The sequence below is a fragment of the Aptenodytes patagonicus genome, chromosome 3 (genome assembly GCF_965638725.1).
Source record: "Aptenodytes patagonicus chromosome 3, bAptPat1.pri.cur, whole genome shotgun sequence".
Lineage (NCBI taxonomy): Eukaryota > Metazoa > Chordata > Aves > Sphenisciformes > Spheniscidae > Aptenodytes > Aptenodytes patagonicus.
This window is the reverse complement of record NC_134951.1, coordinates 43,487,085-43,505,565: the sequence shown is the minus strand read 5'-3', so window position 1 is coordinate 43,505,565 and position 18,481 is coordinate 43,487,085. Positions and strand designations below refer to the sequence as shown.

The window sequence follows — 18,481 nt, the reverse complement described above, 5'->3', positions numbered from 1 at the left end:
TCAGTGATTGCAAACAACTGCCTCGTTTGACTTACGCCACAAGAAAACATCCATAAGTTGGATTTTGTACTTAGAAGCTGTTGTCCACTGCCACTTGGGCTTGATGTTTGCAGCACTTGGTGCCCTGTGTGTTGGCTATTGGAGGCCTGTTTGGAGAGAGAAGGGTGCTGAAGGTGGGAGAGGAGAGGGCTCCTGCCCGGTGGGACGGGGAAAGGGCCACACCTGGGAAGTGGTGTGGCCCTTCCCGTGCTGTCCCCACAGGCAGTCTCTGTGCCTCCGCTATGGTGGCTGTAAGTCATTCTGGGGGTGTCTGTCTGATGCCACATCGGTCCCTGTCCCCCTGTGCTCCCATGATGGAGCTGCCCAGAGGCATTCTGCAGCCACAGCCTCAGGCTGCCTGGCCCTCCTCTTGCGTCATGGCCGGAGGGCTGCCCAGGGCTGGTGACCCTGAATAGCCAGGCCTATTTTTACCCCTTTTTTTCCTTCTGGTGTAAACGGCACTGACTCCTGAGAAATCATCAGTTATGCGTCTTCCTTGCTTTCCTTTGTCCCAGCTCCAGTCAAGCTGATGTGCTTTCCTCGTCCAGCCCCTGAGGTTGGCTTCTCCAGCCAGGTTGCAACCTAAGCCCTGGCAGTAGCAGCAGTCACTGGAAAAGCTTCTTTGGGACTGTAGCTGTAAGGGGAAAGTGGAGAGTGTCCAGTAGGGAACAGGAGCTGGCAGCATCGCTGGGGGGAGCAAGGATGGAGGCTGGGACCAGTTTGCCAATGTGGGGACCTGCGGGTGGGTGAGCAGAAGCGTCCCTCCAGCAGGCCTCTGCCATGGTCAGAGAGGGAGATGTCTGGCCAGCTCTGCCCCGTGCAGGGCAGCAAGGCGAGGGCTGGCACTGGAGACTTCTTTGACAAATTCATGAAAAACGTAATGGCAATGCGAGACTGTTGTCAGGGCAGCCCTTTGAAACGGAGAGTCAGGTTAACTGATGGTTTGTCATCAGCAAAGCAAAATGAGGTGGTGGTGGTGGTTTTAGGTGGTTAGGAAGAGATCCCAGCCTGTGTTGCTTCTTGCCAGGGCTTGGCAGCTGGGGCTCCCGTAACCACTTGTTTAATTGTGAATATAAAGAAAACAAGTGTATTTGATCTCTCAGCATGAGAGAGTAGGTTCAGCTCTGAAAACAGCACCTGCCATGTTGCGATCAACAAACAGATGTTTACCTTTGTGTGACTGAAGCTCCTGTCCCCTCAATGAGCTTAAAAGAGAGCTTTATTTACACATTTGTACAGTAGGAAAAACAGTTCCCTCACTTGGTTGCTGTTTGCAACAATTTAGTTCTTTGGGGGATAAATTGCTTAGTGTTTAGCCTGACCATTAAGCTAATTTTGAAAGTTTTTCCTCTTCAACATGTTATCGATACCATAGTCCTTCAAGATAATTTTGCCAGGATTGAAGAATCATTTCTGCAGGGCAGTGCTTCTCTTGGGGCTTATTTATATCCCTTTTAGGACTGAACACTACTGAGTACTGTAATACATTGATTGGGGGTTTACGTTTTGTTTTGGCTGAAATTATTTTGTCAGGAAAATCTATTCACAAAGAGCATTGGTCTAGGGAAGAAACAGGAGTTGAGAGGGGAGGGATTTCATCTACCTGGTAGGAGTGAGTTTTCTTTCTGGTGTTTCCTCGGTGTAGAAAGCAACACTGACAGATCTCTCTCTGGTTCTCTTCCTTTTTTCGTGAAGGATTTCACCATGACTCTGTACTTAAGGCATTACTGGAAGGATGAGCGTCTCTCGTTTCCCAGCACCACCAACAAGAGCATGACCTTTGACGGCAGGCTGGTGAAGAAGATTTGGGTCCCCGACGTCTTCTTCGTGCACTCCAAAAGGTCCTTCATTCACGACACCACCACGGACAACATCATGCTGCGAGTGTTCCCTGACGGTCATGTGCTCTACAGCATGAGGTAACAACAGTGCTGCTTCTGAACACTCCTTGGGGCTTCACTGTCAATTTTGCTCCCAGCGTGGCTTTGGTGACCACCAGGACCGCTACTGCCAACCCTCTTACTCCCACCGCTGATGCAGAGCCCTGTTTCCAGCATGTCCAGTACAAGATGCTTCGCAGGAAGCTGTGAGAAACCATGCTATGGGCAGTAACAGGATAATCTTCTCCTGGGGGAAGCAGTCCCCTAATTCTCTGCAGTCAGAGGAGGGCTTAGTCAAGCGGGAATGTTTGTCCCAGGGTCAGTGTGTGATTAAACTGGAAGCTGCTGATATACCAGATGGTGACCTCTATAATTATCCTATTTTGCTTCCTGTTTGTCTAGAAAAACTTTTTGTTTGTTTGTTTGTTTTGTTGGTGTTTGCATGTTGATGTAAAGGTTTAAGTTTATTGAAGCTGAAATGGCAGCATTAAAGACACCCTGTAGTCCCTGATTTTCTAGCAGGTTTGTTGGCTGGAAGAATCCTGAGGCACATCTGTCATGACCTAAAGGGTTACCTGGCCTGAGGGTGTACAGAGATCATGACTGTGGGTTTGCAGGATTCTGTAATACACAAGGACACGGAGGCTTTATCCTCTAAACTTCTCTACCTTATTACAGATTCCAAAAATACCACAAAAATCACCACTAGCAAGTAGACTACCACAAAATCACCACTAGCAAGTATACCTATGATTAATAAAGTGAATATATATATATCATGCTATTACAAATTACTATCAGCTATCAATAATAGAGCATAAATAAATCATATAGCAACAGCCAATAACAGCAATAACCAAGTAAGTATATACTATTACAGGTTACTACAAACTTATCATTAGTGGAGCAACTCATCAACAATATAACAGCAGATATACTTATGATGGATTGCTTATATGGATGTATAACACTGGTATCAAGTGATACCAGCATCAAATGAACCAAATCATCCCACGGGTGGGAGGACAAACCGAAACAACCCCAAAAGTGGGCCCAGAGGGAGACCAATGAGACAACAGACAGAGTCTCACTTAAGAGATGCTCTGCGTCATGCAGTCTGGAGTCAGCTAGCCGTCCCCAGTCAGAGTCCAAGAGCTGGTAGAAAGTTCATGCAGTGAATTCAACCTGTTTAGGAATGGAGAAGTACGTGCAGCACAGGAAGTCCTCAGAGAGAGGCTCCATTTTGGATAAAAATTAAGTCCTCCTTGTATCACAGAGGCATAAGAGGGTGCAGGACACCACCACTTTGAACAGCCAATAGGTGCTGTTACTTTCTATTTTTCACCTGGAATAGCCAATAAATAATGACGTTTCTTGTTCTTTCAGACCAATTTTTATTTTCCAGACTGTTTTCCACCCTTTCAGACAATCAGTTGCCATTACAGGCCCTTGTTTTTGAGCTTATCAATGATATCTTGGGATGTCTCAGGTTTCTAGGTACCCAGCTGCACTTCAAAAAGGCTGGCTGCGCTTCGCAAGGATGCTGCAGCTTCCCAGGCTGGCAGGCCTTTCTCTGTCAGTATTTTTCAGTGGATGTTTTCTTTTGCTCAGTAATTTTCCCCTTCTAACCAGGCCACCTTTATGGCTGCTCACATGAGCATCCCAGCAGATTTAATTTCCTTCAGAAGAATGCAAAAAGAGATGCAGAGAAAAATACACCGCCAGAGGAGAAAAGCTTGAGAGCTCAGACAAAAGAATATTTCCGCAGGACAGAAAATGTTTTCTCAGTGTACAGTGACCTTTGAATGTTTTGTAACACAAGGATTTCTGTTCTAGGATCTTTCTGGAACTTATTCACTTCAGCTATGGTAAAATAATTTCCAAAAACAAGGAAAGGTTTTTTATAAAGTTTGATTCAGGAGGCTATTTCTCTTTGAAGAATGAGCATAGTAGGACAATATCCCACCAAACCAGGGGGCTCTAAAGTTCACTGGTTTCATAGTCCAAATGTAATTCTACTGAATTTATTTAAAAAAAAAAAACTGGACAAATTATTAAAACCACAAAGAAGCATGTGTGTGTGTGTAAGAAAGAGAGTATGCACCATACGGCCACTTTGTTTTGCCTGGTCTTAATGATGAAAATCCCATCTTGACCAAACACTTAGGAACACTTTCCCTGTACTGAACCCATTTAATAAATCCATTTATTGCATGAAAGGTCTGATTACTCACACCTTAACTAAGCACCTAAAGACGCTGTCTATTTTATTAGAACTGGATGAGGATGAAGGTGCCACGCAGCAGGAGAGACAAGAAGGAGAAAGAAAAATGAAGAAGGAGGTTAGATGTAAGCTTGGGTCAGCACCGAGGGGAGAAGAACAGGAGGGGAGGGTAGGGACCTTCTCTACAGATTGTAACTGAATATTGGTTTCCATTGCTCACATCCCGCAGTTCTCGTGTGCTGAAGCCAGCATCATGCTGCTAGTTAGCAGTGCTCAACAGCCAAAATGAAGGAACAAGTACTTTTAATGGAAAACATTAGCTCTGCTCAGGTCTACTCATTTGCCTACATGCAGAGTTTTTACTTTCAAAGTTTTCTGTGAGCTGTTGAGGAGCTGATGTGACTTTCTAATGTTACCCCATGAGAGAGAAGGATGTGAGTAACCACAGCTGACTGCACGAGAGAGAGTTAAATGGATAATTTGATTCATAAAATCCAAGGAGAACAAGAATCTGCATGATGTTTGGGCCTGGTGGTGTTTAGGACACTTAGAACGTGGTCCGGCTGCCCAAGCATGGGTGTCCAGTGGCATTGGAAATGTCCTCCAAGATATCTCAAGATGTCTTGAGATATCTGCATGGGGTTGGCACTGGGCTTTAGTTGAGGAATATCTTATTGACAAGCTGAGTTTCCGTGCTGCCCCTGAGTAATAAATTGTTAATGACCACAGGCTGTGCCACAGTTTAGGTGACCCCGAGGAAAGAAAATAGCACATTGTAATGAGGCTGAGTTATGCAATGTTTAAAAGCTACACACAACTATGGGAAGTCATTGCTACAATATACCTTCTGGAGCATATCCCCAGAAAGCTTCTTTATGTTTAGCTCATATGGCAAAATTCTGCTCTAGTTTTATAGTTAAAATGAACAGCATGCACTTTTCAGGGGCAATGAGTGTGTAGGTTAGAGTAGGATTTGGATCACAATCCCTTGAACAGAAGAAAAGTTCTTTATCAACATCTGCAATGAATCTAGAAAATGGTGACGGCCAACATAAGCTGGCCTCTGAAATGATGACTCACAGCGGATTTGCCCCTACTAAATCGGAAGCTCCACTGCAAATCTGTCCACAAGAGAAAGTTCAGTGACGCACTGGAGGACTTTTTACGTAACGTTGTGCACAACCGGACTCATTTAAAACTGGGAGCTCTGATTGCTGCAGCTCTTTAGCTAAGACACAAACTTAACAGAGGCAAATCTCACTTGTTGAAAAACAGCTGCACCCATTTTACACCCCCCGCCCCAGAAATACACCCCTCAGATTAAAAGAATTTGACTGAGGACTGAAAGAAACTACTTTTGCCTTAGTAATGTATATACTGGAGGAATTTTCTCGCTTGCAATAAAGTTGGTCATGTTCCGCAGGCTTGGGTCATTGTTGGGGTGGCTATGGAGGGAACTGAGCAATGGGGAAAATGAGAAAACCTTAATCAAACTGGACATAAGGCAACCTTCAAATGTAAACAGTGAAGTTATTTTATGTTGTTCTCTTGTAGGGAAATAATTGGATATAAAACATGGTGGAAGTATCCATACTGACATTAGTATTACTATAATGCCCAAGATAGTACTTTAGTTCCCTGATAGGTATTGAAATTACAGCTTCCTTTGGAGTGTCCGTGTATAATCCATCTCACTTGGACTTGGAGAATTGGTAGGCATTTTCCTGGGGATTTTATGCTAACATTATGCATAACTGCTAGCTTTAAAGCTGCAGAATGATTTATCTGTGTTAACATTCTCCCTTCATTGCTCCTCATAGAAATCAACCTTTCTCATTTTCGACTTCTAGGATCACAGTGACAGCAATGTGTAACATGGACTTCAGCCGCTTCCCCCTGGACTCTCAGACATGTTCGCTGGAGCTGGAAAGCTGTACGTTGTACTTGTGTTTCTAGCTAGACATGCTCCATGGCTGGCTGCACACACATAGACTGGACACATTTCAAATTACAGTCTATTTTAGAGCCTGAAAAAAAAGTTCACCAGGGTTACTGGGAGTCTTTCTATTGACTTACTCTGTTGTATATCTAGCCCTTATGCTGCAAGACAGGGGAATTTGCAAGGAAAGCATCCTTGTATGACTTTTAGTAGATGGCACTGTCAAAAAAAACACCAACAGAAATGTTCAACATATACTGGTTCTCAGCAGCTTGCTGATGAGAAATCTGGGGGAGAAGTTTTCCTCTGTTCATTGCTTCTGATGGGAAGGTGGTGCTTCAGGTGTCACAGTAAAAAGTTGAGTATAATGATCATTAATTTTCTCTAGATTTTGTCACCCATGTGGTTTATGTATGATATAATTCTGGTCCTGCAAACACTGTGACTTGGGCTCAGCTTCTTTGGGAAGGAATTATTCTGCAGAGAAATTGATTTGAACAGTAAGATTTTCATGGCTGTTCTGTAAACTTTCTCCAGGGTGTGCCAAGACTAACCTCTAATTGTTTTGAGGTCCTCCAGCTACTTAACTGAAATTTTCCTCTACGAACAACAGAATCACAGAATCATAGGGTAATTTAGATTGGGAGGAGAGTTTTAGGCTGGTCTTGAGGTCAGCTGCTCCAACACCTCACTCAGAGCAGAGAGCTTTAGAGTGTGTTGCTCAGGGCTGTGTCCAGTTGGGTTTTGAAAATCTCCAAGGTAATGGTGGCTCCACAACTTTTCTGTGCAACCTGTTGAAATGTTTGACAGCCCTCATCCTGAAAAAGTTTCCTTTTACCCGCTTGGAAAAAAATCCTTTGCTGCAGCTTGCATCCCTTTCCTCTTGTCCATTCACTCTGCATCTCAGAGAAGAGTGTGAGAAAAGCCTGTCTCCATCTTCTGTATGACCCCCAGCAGGGCAGCAGTTGGACCCCACCACAGACTCCTTCCAGCTGAACAAACCCAGCTTCCCCAGCCTCTCATCTTATGCCATGTGCCCCAGCCCCCGGCCATCTTGATAACCCTTTTTTCATTCCCCATTCTTGCTACCTAGTGCGCTAACTAATTCTTTAAGTTTTTCATTTACAGTCTTCAAATATTTCTAGACTTTTGCTTCAAATCACACCTGTCACTTTTGCTTTTGTCATTCTAAGATAGTTTGAGGTGTCTGTGTTTCCTCCTTCCTCTAAATTCAGGTGTTTTACCTGACTATTTTCTGAGTTATTCTTATCAGTTAGCAATTACTTGTCTATGATTTTTGATACGTGATGCGCAGAAAAGTACCATTCTAGCTGTCATTTCATCAGTGTGGAGTAAAAAGAGGATCTGTTTCACTGAATCAGGATGACCTGGATTTGTTGTTGTTGTTGTTGTTGTCATTGTTGTCATAGTATATCATATGGCAAGATCTTTTTAACTTGCTGTTGTTAGCAAACTTATTTGTGGCATTACATCATGCCAAAGATGCCTTTGTGTTTGTCACTTTTGTCTGGATCTATTAACTTTTGCTTCCCCTCCAAGCTAAAGTCACATCACATCATGTTTCTTCTTTCCCTAAGATGCTTACACTGATGAAGATTTGATGCTGTATTGGAAAAATGGGAATGAATCTCTGAAAACTGATGAAAAGATTTCTTTGTCTCAGTTTTTGATACAAAAATTCCACACTACATCGAGACTGGCTTTCTACAGTAGCACAGGTATGGCCTTTTCTGATTTAATGCTATTGCTAAAGCTGATGCTGTATTAACTACTTGTGAGAAAGCTCTTGGGATTATGTGTCACTGAACTGTAGTCTCCATGGTCTGGACAATACATGTTTTGACAGATCAGTTTCTCTTTTCACTACCCTTTAGAAATAAAAAATCAGAATAAAGATCTTGTCTCTCTGTACCTACCATCCAGGCTGTTCTCACTGATTCTGGCTTTCCTCCTCTCTCAAAGGCTGGTACAATCGCCTCTACATAAACTTCACTTTACGCCGACACATCTTCTTCTTCTTGCTCCAAACCTACTTCCCCGCTACCCTCATGGTCATGTTGTCCTGGGTGTCCTTCTGGATTGATCGCCGAGCAGTTCCTGCCAGAGTCTCTTTGGGTGAGAGCAACTGCAACAAGCCATGACTGCGTGAAAATCTTTGAAATGTGGAAGTTTTGGCAGGAAGGGGAACTGTTCATTTTGATCGTTAAACATATTGGGCAAGCAAATGTTTGTTTTATCTGATGATTAATATAGTGTAAAACTTGCAGTTTGTCTTAAGTCCTTCATCGCTAAGCAGTCCTCCTGATGTATACTTAGCTCAGGACAGAAAGGGCTGTGGTTTTAAAAATAAAGTTGGGCAGAGAAGAGAGGTTTCAGTATTTATGAGTCAATGAATCAAGATTTTTCCCTGTTGTCCAGTCCTGCAGTTCTGAGACAGGCATTGCCATCGGTGAGGGTAGAGTTTCACAGGAGTTTAGGCACCTGCAGGGAGTTAAAGGCTTCTGTTACAATTTTCATGAGTGCCTTTCATGAGCAGGATCCTGCCATGTCCCAGCTGCCACAGCCGGTGTCCCAGCCCAGGCATGTGTCTTCCCAACCAGCCGGCACTGGTGCTGTGGCCGGTGGCTTTCTCCAGGCTGCCTGGAGGGTACCAATGTGGCACATCTTCACAAGTTGGGAAAGAAAGGCAGCAAGGGATCTAGTCCTATTGGCACCTGCGGACTTAGGTGTCCCTCCATCTGGTGTGCCCCTGGGGACGCTCAGGGCATCTCTGTAACATCACGCCTCGGACAACAGTGGGGCAGTGAAGGGAACGTAGCTTTTCTCTCACATCTGCAGTGCTGAGGATGAGAGGCCACCAGCCCCGAGGTGAGGCAGAGGTTGGGTTTCTCCTCTCCCAAGGGTGCCTTCCACTGAGGGCCCAACATTTCTGGGGTAGGGAGGTCTCTCATTTGAGGGAGTGGGAAAGCGAAGAAGGAGCTGCTTGAAAATCCTGTGCACACCAATCTGCCTCTCTGGACATCTAAAACCCATCAGGAGGAGATTTGTCTACATCAGGACTGGAGGAAATTTTTTCAGCTGAGCATAAAAAAAGCCGATTTGTTTATCACTCCATGCAGAGGTTAGAGGAAGGCAAAAATGTAATAGGAGAAATCTCTGAATGTTAATGTGTAAGGCTTCCAATACTAAAAGCATAAAACCAGTATTTTAGCCCCACAAGTTTGTCTCACTTAGAGAGCTATGCGCTGCAGCAAACATATGAGAAGAGGCAGTTGAGAGTCTGCTCCACTGAAAGAAATGTGTTCAGTGGCTATTATTTTAAAAAAAATTAGATCCTGATGAAAAGTGAACGACAGTAGCTGTGTTTACAGTGGTCACAGTTTTGAAATGGCTGAAGCAGCTATGAATACTTTTTGGCTCTGTTTTGTCTATTTAAGTGGCTTTGGGAACCTGTAAATATTTTTCTCTCTGCAACAATCCAAACAAAGTATATACTATTTTGCAGGATTTTATCTATATCTGTCTAAATATATATATATTTATATATTACATGTGTGTGTATATATACACATATTCACACACATATATATGTATATAAGCATAAATACATACATATATGTTTATAAACACATACACATGCACACACGCACATATATATATATATATAACACAATGGTGGTTGTTCAAAGCTTTTTGATTCCCACAGCCTGAACTGTAGACAAATATTCCTAGAGGTAAAAACATAAAGCCTTTCTTTTGCATTGTTTCATGCAAAACATTTTATCGTTATTGCACGTCCCTTTTAAGATCAGTGGTTTAGATCAAATCCTCTTTAGCTGTGTCCAAAAGTCAATACTAGGTTGCTTTCTGGCAGTGCCTGTAACACAGATTGGTACAGCTAGGAAACAGGAGTCCTTGTCACCACTGGTCTTAGCAGACCTGACTCTAAGCACTGTGTTAAAACATTAGAGGTTAAGGAGGGAGTTAAATGCTGTTCCTGGCAAAATGATGGCTGCTCCATTACTCCTCAAAACTAAACCCATCATGCGCACAGAAGTGCAGGCAGTGGAACAGTTCTGCATTGGCAGCAGAGATACTTATCACAGTGTCTATATCATATTCATATCTAGTGTCTTTTAAAGCATCATGTAGAGCGTAATTTCTGTTTTTCTTGAGACAAAAGCCTTATGGACTGTATGGAATGTAAATAAATAACATTTATTTCTCTTGGTTCTTTCCAGGGATAACCACTGTGCTGACCATGTCCACGATCATCACTGGGGTGAACGCCTCCATGCCTCGTGTTTCCTACATCAAAGCAGTAGACATTTACCTGTGGGTCAGTTTTGTGTTCGTCTTTCTCTCGGTGCTGGAATATGCAGCAGTGAATTACCTGACTACAGCGCAAGAGCGGAAGGAGAGGAAACTCCAGGAAAAGGTGAGAAAAACTTTTGGTTTGTTCATCCATTTATTCATTTTTTTTCTTACAGATGATCTGGTCTTTATATTGACTGATTTGTGTCTATAAATGGGAAAACATTGACATCCATGTGTGTATAATTGGATCTGTTTAGAGGACTCCATCTCAGGCTAAATTGCTAACACCAGAAAAGCAGGAGTTGGTCTCATGGGTGTTCATAGAAACATCGGAGAAGAGGAGAACGTGACCTGAACTGGGGAAGACTACAACCTGGAACTGTGGGGGGATGACAAGAGGGGAAAGTATCAAATCTGATACTTCACTGCAGCTGCCACAATTGCTATATTTTTAAGCTAAAGGAGTTATTCGGAGCAAATTCATTTCCTCCTTGTACAGTCAGCTTTACTCTGGAAACTGAATTCAATAGTGGAGTTGTTCGCCATTACCAAACACAAACAACAGCCAGCCAAGTTTATGCTTGTACTTTTTAATGTGCTATGAAATGTCTTATCCTGCATCCTTGGAGTTTTTCAAGACCTGACCAGATACAGCTCTGAGCAACCTGGCCCTGCTGTGAGCAGGAGATAGGACTAGAGACCTCCTGAGGTCCCTTCCAGCCTGAATTATCCTACAGACCTGTGAGCCCTTCTTCTTTGTAATTAAACAAAACACCATCAGTTTTTGAACACTAAGGCTTGGGACCAAATTTTTTTCAGACTCCACACACCCAGAATATCACCACATTTTACAGCTTCTTTCTTCCCATTAGGGACTCCCCACATTAGTTCACAGGTAACATTGGTCACCTACTGCCGTTGACTCGTGGAGAAATTTGTATGAGCCTTTCAGAAATGTCAATGCAGACATCATCTTTCATATGATTTGACCATGACATTTCCCTCTCTGAACTACTCTGTTGGCTTTGCGTGTCCTTCTCTTCCCCTTGCATTTCTTCCTATGACTTCCTTGAAGTACAGAATAGACCACCTATCAGCCCAGTACCTTTCCTAGTTGACATCTCATAAAAAAATTAGTTAAATACATTTTAAAAAGCGATTGGAATAAATTCAGCAGAGTCCTGTGACAAAATTTTACCTCTCTCCAAGGCCTTCTCAACAATAGTGTGATTCTGGAAAGCTACTTGAACAGGTCCTGCGTATCTTGATTTATCTATGCCCCCATCCTAGTCCCCACCCAGGGCCCAGCAGTTCTCTGCAACACAAGGTAGAGATGCTCTGTGCAAGCACAGCGAGTCAAGTGTGTCTCACTTTCTGCGTGTGAGCAGTGGTCTGTGGCCTTTTAGCCAGCCCTGCTCAGACTTCCCGTGTCCAAAGAAGATGGTGTCTTGACAGTACACAGGAAATAACAAAAATCATCCTTGCTAGGTTCGACTTGCCTAGAATAAACCTGTATTTTTTTAAAAGGCAAAACCCCCTGTCCTTTGTCTTTAACCGTATTGGAGGGATGAAATGAACTTGAGAGGGTTTGTTACTGTTCTGCTAAGTTTTCAGGAATGTTTTCCCACATCCAGTGATGGCATAGTTTGTTATTTATATCACAAATCTGCCCTTTATTGAGTCTTGTGCATTGAATTCTATATTCAGCAAATGTCTTTTTACTACACAAGGTAAAATATTTTATCCAGTCTTCAGCATGTGACAATATTAATCCTCAGTGGTGGTAACGGGAACATAGATAATAAGCAGCATTATTTGAGGGGATTGTGGCAAAATGTAGGTGAGTGCTCTTGAAGAAGCAGAGGAGACATTTCTCACTGTAAAGGTAGATCTTGTCAGCCAATGCTGCTTCCCTATGAAAGACCCAAAAAAACCTAATATGAATATGTTAGAGCTTTTTTCTGGGCAGCCTATGTTATGTCTACATTAAGAAATTAAATGTGCCTGGGGCCAAGGCTGATGGGCATGGAGTATCTAAAACTAAACCTTCTTTCCCTCAAAATCGGAGTGGTTGCTGTGAACTGCCTGTGGCAAATGGTCCGTGGCCCATGCTTATTCCTGAACTGTACAGGGGAACTTTTTGGTGCTTGTTGGCCTGGAGAAAATTCAGAGACATTTCTGACGCTTTAACAGTATTGTCAGCTGAGTTCCCATGCCCAGGGAGGCTCTCTGGCAGTGTTTAATTTATTAGTGTAGACATAGACTAAAATTGCTGCAGAGTGAAATTATGTAGCATACTTCTGCATGTATGTGCCTATGTGAAGACGGGTGTAATTTAAGACTCTGTGGAGGTGGGTTTCCAGTACGTTAGGCTCCCTTGTCCATAGGGGTGACCGTCATCACATGTACATGAAGCCATGGGAACTGTAATTTGACCTGAGGGCTAAGAGTAAATCTGCAGAATTTCTTTCTCTGCTGGGTCCTGCAGCAATTAGCTTATTGCCGTTAACCGCTTTCCCTTCCACCCACCCACCATCTCCCAGACCTGTCATCAGTTGATGATAAAGAGCCTAATGTAATTCTTCCCTGTGTTTTTTTGGTGGTTTGGGGTTTTTTTTTTTTTTTTTGAGGTACACCTACTTAGTATAAAATACATCTTAAAATCCAACTGATGTTCAGCTGTACACATGGAGGGCTCAAAAAAATTCCTGGAGTGATGGGTCTAACAAGTAGAGCAAATGGGCTACAAACTTGTCATGTTTTTCTGCACACAATCTGCTGATACCAAATCATTTGGCTATGACTAGAACACAGAAAACAATTCTTAAGTTGATTTTTAGGTTTTCAGTAAGCAATGTGATCTGTAGGTTAAATAATTTGAAGAAATAGCCTAGGGTGCAGAGTTTTCCAGTGATATCCTGAACATTACATGTTCAGGTATATATACATTTTTGTGTATATATATATATATATATATGTTTTTTTTCAGGATATATACATTTCTGTGTATATATACTTAATTATTTTAGCTGAACTTATCCTTGAAAACAAGTCCTTGGAAAACCCACACATCAAAGTTGGTGGAGGAGGGAATTGGGGGCAAAGTATTATTGGGTAAGGAAAGCAGTCTCTGGGGAATCAGAGGCAGGAACTCCTAGCAGAAAGGAGGTTTTGGAGTTCGTTTTCATTGCATACAAATATATCATCCATATTGCTGGGACAGAAAACGTGCAGATTTTAAACAGTAGAAGACAGTATTTGCTATTCAGAATTCTACTTGTAGTCATTGGTTTTTTTAGACTTGTGGGATGCATGCTGGTGCTTCTAAAGTCAATGCAAGTTTTGACATTAACTTCAACAGAGCTGGGATTTTACATTAGGCTTTTACCTGGTCCTCTCCTTGGTTTAAAATCAGATTTACAAAGAAAACACGTGAATCTGTGAAACCAGAACTTGGCCCTTTTTTTTCCATAACATGTACTGGATAAGCCATTTCCATAGATAAAACTGCATCTTGTCCTTGAATATTTATAAACACAAAGACTGCAAAACAAGGAATCTCAAGATGGCAAGGCTGAACAGAGCTCACTAAGAAAACCTTTTGGTTAGTTTTTATGTCTGCTAAAGCATTTTTCTAATCTTTTCTGTAGCTGCTTGTCCAAGCAGTGTAGCTAAACCACGTCGCTTCCTTTTGGAACACAAGCCAAAAAAATAGCGACTTTTTTGTTCAAAGAGAAACTTACAGTATCTCAATTAAAATTTCAAGCTCAACTGTTTACAGGCTGTCTGTTAATAGAAGGGCATAATTTCTATTGCTAATGTGTTCTTCCAGTGTTCAGCTATATTTCTTGTTTATGTTCCTAGTTTCCATGTACGTGTGGAATACCTCATTCGAAAACTATGATGCTGGATGGAAACTACAGTGAATCTGATGCCAACAGCCTGGCAGGATATACAAGAAACCAGATGGTCCTAGAGGAAGAAAAACAAGAAAAGATGGTTGTGCACTTAGCTATGAGCAATGAATCTAATTCATCAAGGAAGAGAGGCCTGAAGGGCCATGTGGGCTTGTGCATCATCCAGAACACTCATGCAATTGATAAATACTCAAGATTAATATTTCCAGGCACTTACATATTTTTTAATTTGATATATTGGTCTGTCTTTAGCTAAGCATGTTGACACAGCAGTGACTGAAGCAGAAGTCATTTACAAAAATCTCTTTTGTTGGTTCTTTTTTGGTCTAATCTGGATGCAAAGCCAGAAAACTGATTATTTTATTGCTTCTTTGGAGGGTGAAGGGTAGGACATGTCTTCCAGTGGGCAACTCCGTGCACAGGCATCATGGAGGAACCTGCTGTGCTGGCTGCTTTCCAACCCACACCCCAGCTCCCGTTTGCTTTATGACACGTCATTTCTCATACTTGAAAATATGTGCTCACAATTCACCCAAAAGGTGCTGTATAGTCATTTGGGGCCGGCCACGCTGGTGGTACCTGCTGTTCAATGGACAACCAGAGACAGTGCTCACATGGGCTGTCAGGGATTAGACAAATGCAACTTGCAAGGGGAGGTCTGGACAGTGCATCTCCTGTAAGGGAACTGAATGAGGCCTTTCCTTTTCAAAATCTCTGCTTTTGAGCAAATCCTTTTATTTTTCTTTAGCATATGAACATGATATTTCTTTCATTGGTTTATGAAGAATACCTCCTCTTAGGGTCCAAATTCTGCTTTCTTTGGATAGGACCTTCATCGATACCGTTAGGACAGTTGACTGGCCAGGATCAACAAGGTTGGTTACAAGAGTGCAGGTGGTATGTTTGAGTGGGTGGTCATTTTTTTTCAAGATTAGAAGTAAGGAGTCATGATGAAGCAGAGCAAAGAAGCCCACAGACTCACAGTAGGTGGCTCCCAGAGTGCATGGGTAATGAAAACAGGGAAGTTTAAGCATGTGTTCTCCATATAACTTAAGCACAGCACATGATATGTAGCACCTCCCCTCTGAAATGAGAGGGGAAGCTGACATGTAGCATGTACAGTCAGCACATGGTGAATGGGCAGTGTCTCTGGGACCATCACTTTCTCTCTGCAGAAGCAGAAAACAGTGTTGAGGGGAGCACTGGTGGCTGTCAAGGATTTTCCTCACCCCTGTGAGGAAAGTGCAGCCCACAGAGAAATTGTATATCCCAGTGTGCCTCTCCCAATCAACACATTGTCCTTCTGTTCAGGCATTTTGGATCAAGAGGGAGAGATGTCTGCCAGAACCTCTCTCTGCAGAAACGTAGGCATGTCAGAGATGAAATGGCCAAGAATAATATTGCAGGATTCAATGAGACTCTGTCTAGCCTCTAGCTCCAATGTCGATGTAAGTCCTTTGAAGCTGCTGGAGAGCATTGTAACAAGCTTCTGTGCTTGGCATTTCATTTTTCATCCCGTGATATCTCCCTTTCCTTTGCTAACAACACTGACAGCAAAACCCGAATGTAGAAACATGATAGCAACAAGACAACTATGTCCACGTTTGTGTGCTCCTTATTTTTAGAAAACACCATGAGTTTTTGGCTGCGGTGGAGATTATGTTCATCAAAACATTTGGTTACCCAACTGAAACTCAGTGGGGTGGGCAGACCCTGAAGCGTGAAGACCCAGGACTGAGGTTAGAAGCTGACTCAATGATAAGATTAAGTTATACATCTGACCGGGGTTGGGCCATGAAGAATCAGATAAATCACATGAATAAAGGAAAAGCAAACAAAAATACTAATAAAACCGTAACTATTTGTTGGCGTGTGAAATTTTCTGCTTACCATAGCAGTAATTCTTATGTCCTAAATCCCAAGGGATGTAGAAGATGGCAGGGAAGTGTCAACTCCAGGCTCTCAACAATACCCAGGTTTTCCCCTTGTGCCTCAAATATTGCTGCCTAAGTCACACTGATGGTTGCACTGATTTATTGGAAACAAAATGGATGAGAGAAACTAAAATTAACAACTGTGTTCCCCTTTCATCAGCCATGTTAATAACTGACATGAATGGAGTTCTGTGGTAATAAAAGTAAGAAAATACAGCCCTGAAATCGCTGGCAAGAAGAGGAGCCATGGAAGGACAGTATCTGAAAGGAAGGATTGCCCTGTATCCCAGCCGGCCACTTCTCTCCTGAGCCACCAGGTCAGTGCATTTACCACACATTGCTCTTCTTGGAGCTGAAACCTGGACACTTCTCACATCGACAGGTGAAGATCACTACAATAAAGATGCAAAGAATATTAAAGAAATAGCCCACTCATCTTTTGAGAGGTTAAAGCCTGGACATAACAGTGTGCATTCTTCATCATTAGCAGTTTTGAGTGTAGAACAGGAACCAACGCTGCAGCTGGCAGCAGGACAGCGTGGTGAAAGGACCTTTGCTGAGAGAAGGCAGCAGAACTGCACCATGAAGTCACCAGTGCGGGGAGTGAGAAGCTCGGTTCCTGTGCCCCCCATTTTGCCAGTCTTTCTGCATTTACCCATGGCACGTGCCATTTAACCTCTCAGTGCCTCGTCTCCTCCATCTGGAAAGTGGGGAGCAATAACATTTACCTACCTCATGAGGTGCCGAGGGGCTTAACTTGCTTAACTAGCACGTGTGTGGGGCACGGTTATGATTTCTGAGCAGGTCACCCAGTGGGAAACCAAAGGTTTTTGTCTTAGTTACCAGTGAGTTCTTCAAATGTGTCCTCTGAATCAGTCCAGCTGGAAGAAAGCGGGTATCTCCCCCTCCTTATAATGATATTAAGCCAGATAACTCCCCCACATTATAATGATATTACACCAGAGATAAATGTAGCCCAACAGCCAAAAAGTGAGCACTGTCAATGAATAATGCCCCCTGGCATACAAAAAAAAAAAAAAGAATTCCTAGTGCTTTACTTTGCCATTTCTTTTTATTACATCTCCTGTTCCCTTAGAAGTTATGTGATGACAAAGACAGTCCTTTAGGTCCTACCATCTTTGTACTAGAGCTGCCTGTAGTTTAAATGCCAGCTAATAAACATCTTTTGGAGAGGCTACCTTACTGTTATTTTATATGCATGTGTACCTAACTGATAGAGATTGATGTCTGTTTCTACCAGCCACAATTATACAGCTTATAAAACCATTAAGGAGGGTATATTATTCATTAAAACAATAGATGAAAAGTATAAATGCAAATAAAAACAAGACATCTCCTTCAGGCAGTGTATGAATTGTATTTTTCTGCTTATTAAGAGGAGAGTGGTTAGGCATGAAGCTAGAAGAAATATTTGAAGTGTGGTATTGAGAATGTATTTCACCTTTCATCTCCCCTGGATTACAAGAGACTCCATGAGCACTGTCTAACTTCTAGTTGCAAGATCCAACCAATGTTTTGAGAAATAGTGCCTGAAGCTAGGCTCTGAATACTGTTTGATAGATACAACCCAGTTCTGCGAAGCACCGAGCATCTGGACAATTAACCTAGCAAAGGACAGGATTTTCAGAAGTGTACAAGGGATTTGTGCAAATGAAGCCCATTGATGAATACGCCTTCTCTGAATAACCTGGTCCAATTGCGAAGAGAGAAAATGTCGGCCCCGCTCATCCTGCGTCTGGCTCCATTGTACTTTTACTTACTTTTAAGCAAATCATGTCTTTGAAAGAAAGTAACTATATATAGATGTGTACACATATGTATAATGTATATGCAGGTAGCATATAAAGAAGGAATACACTGGGACATGTACCTATGTTAAATAGTGTACATATGAAATTGTAATATATTGTATGTAAACTACCATTTATTATGCCCAGAGAACTTACTATGTTGAATTGAAAAAAGGCTCTTATTGCCAGCCAAGGGCCAAGAAATGAGGTATTGGCAAAAATTATGGGTTCTCTCACATTTTCCTTCTGAAAAAGCAAGTGTTGAGAAGTTTGCAAGAAAGGCTGATGCTAAACTGGTGGTACAATGTGTACAATCCACTGTGCTGATCACTGTAATCAAACCTGGTAATAAAATAACAGATGGAAAGGGTGGAAAAGAGCCCACTTCATGGTATGAAC

At 42.4% G+C, this 18,481-nt stretch overlaps 1 protein-coding gene across 1 annotated transcript in view; it reads left to right on the top strand.

Annotated features, from left to right (window-relative positions):
* LOC143158992 (gamma-aminobutyric acid receptor subunit rho-2) overlaps nt 1-14,593 on the top strand; it is a 41,814-nt gene extending 27,221 nt beyond the window's left edge. The window contains exons 4-9 of the mRNA XM_076335457.1: nt 1,735-1,958; nt 5,994-6,076; nt 7,681-7,821; nt 8,066-8,218; nt 10,345-10,541; nt 14,285-14,593. Coding sequence (XP_076191572.1) covers nt 1,735-1,958; nt 5,994-6,076; nt 7,681-7,821; nt 8,066-8,218; nt 10,345-10,541; nt 14,285-14,593 — 1,107 coding nt within the window. The remainder of the gene's footprint in view (nt 1-1,734; nt 1,959-5,993; nt 6,077-7,680; nt 7,822-8,065; nt 8,219-10,344; nt 10,542-14,284) is intronic.
* Nucleotides 14,594-18,481: the final 3,888 nt, after the last annotated feature.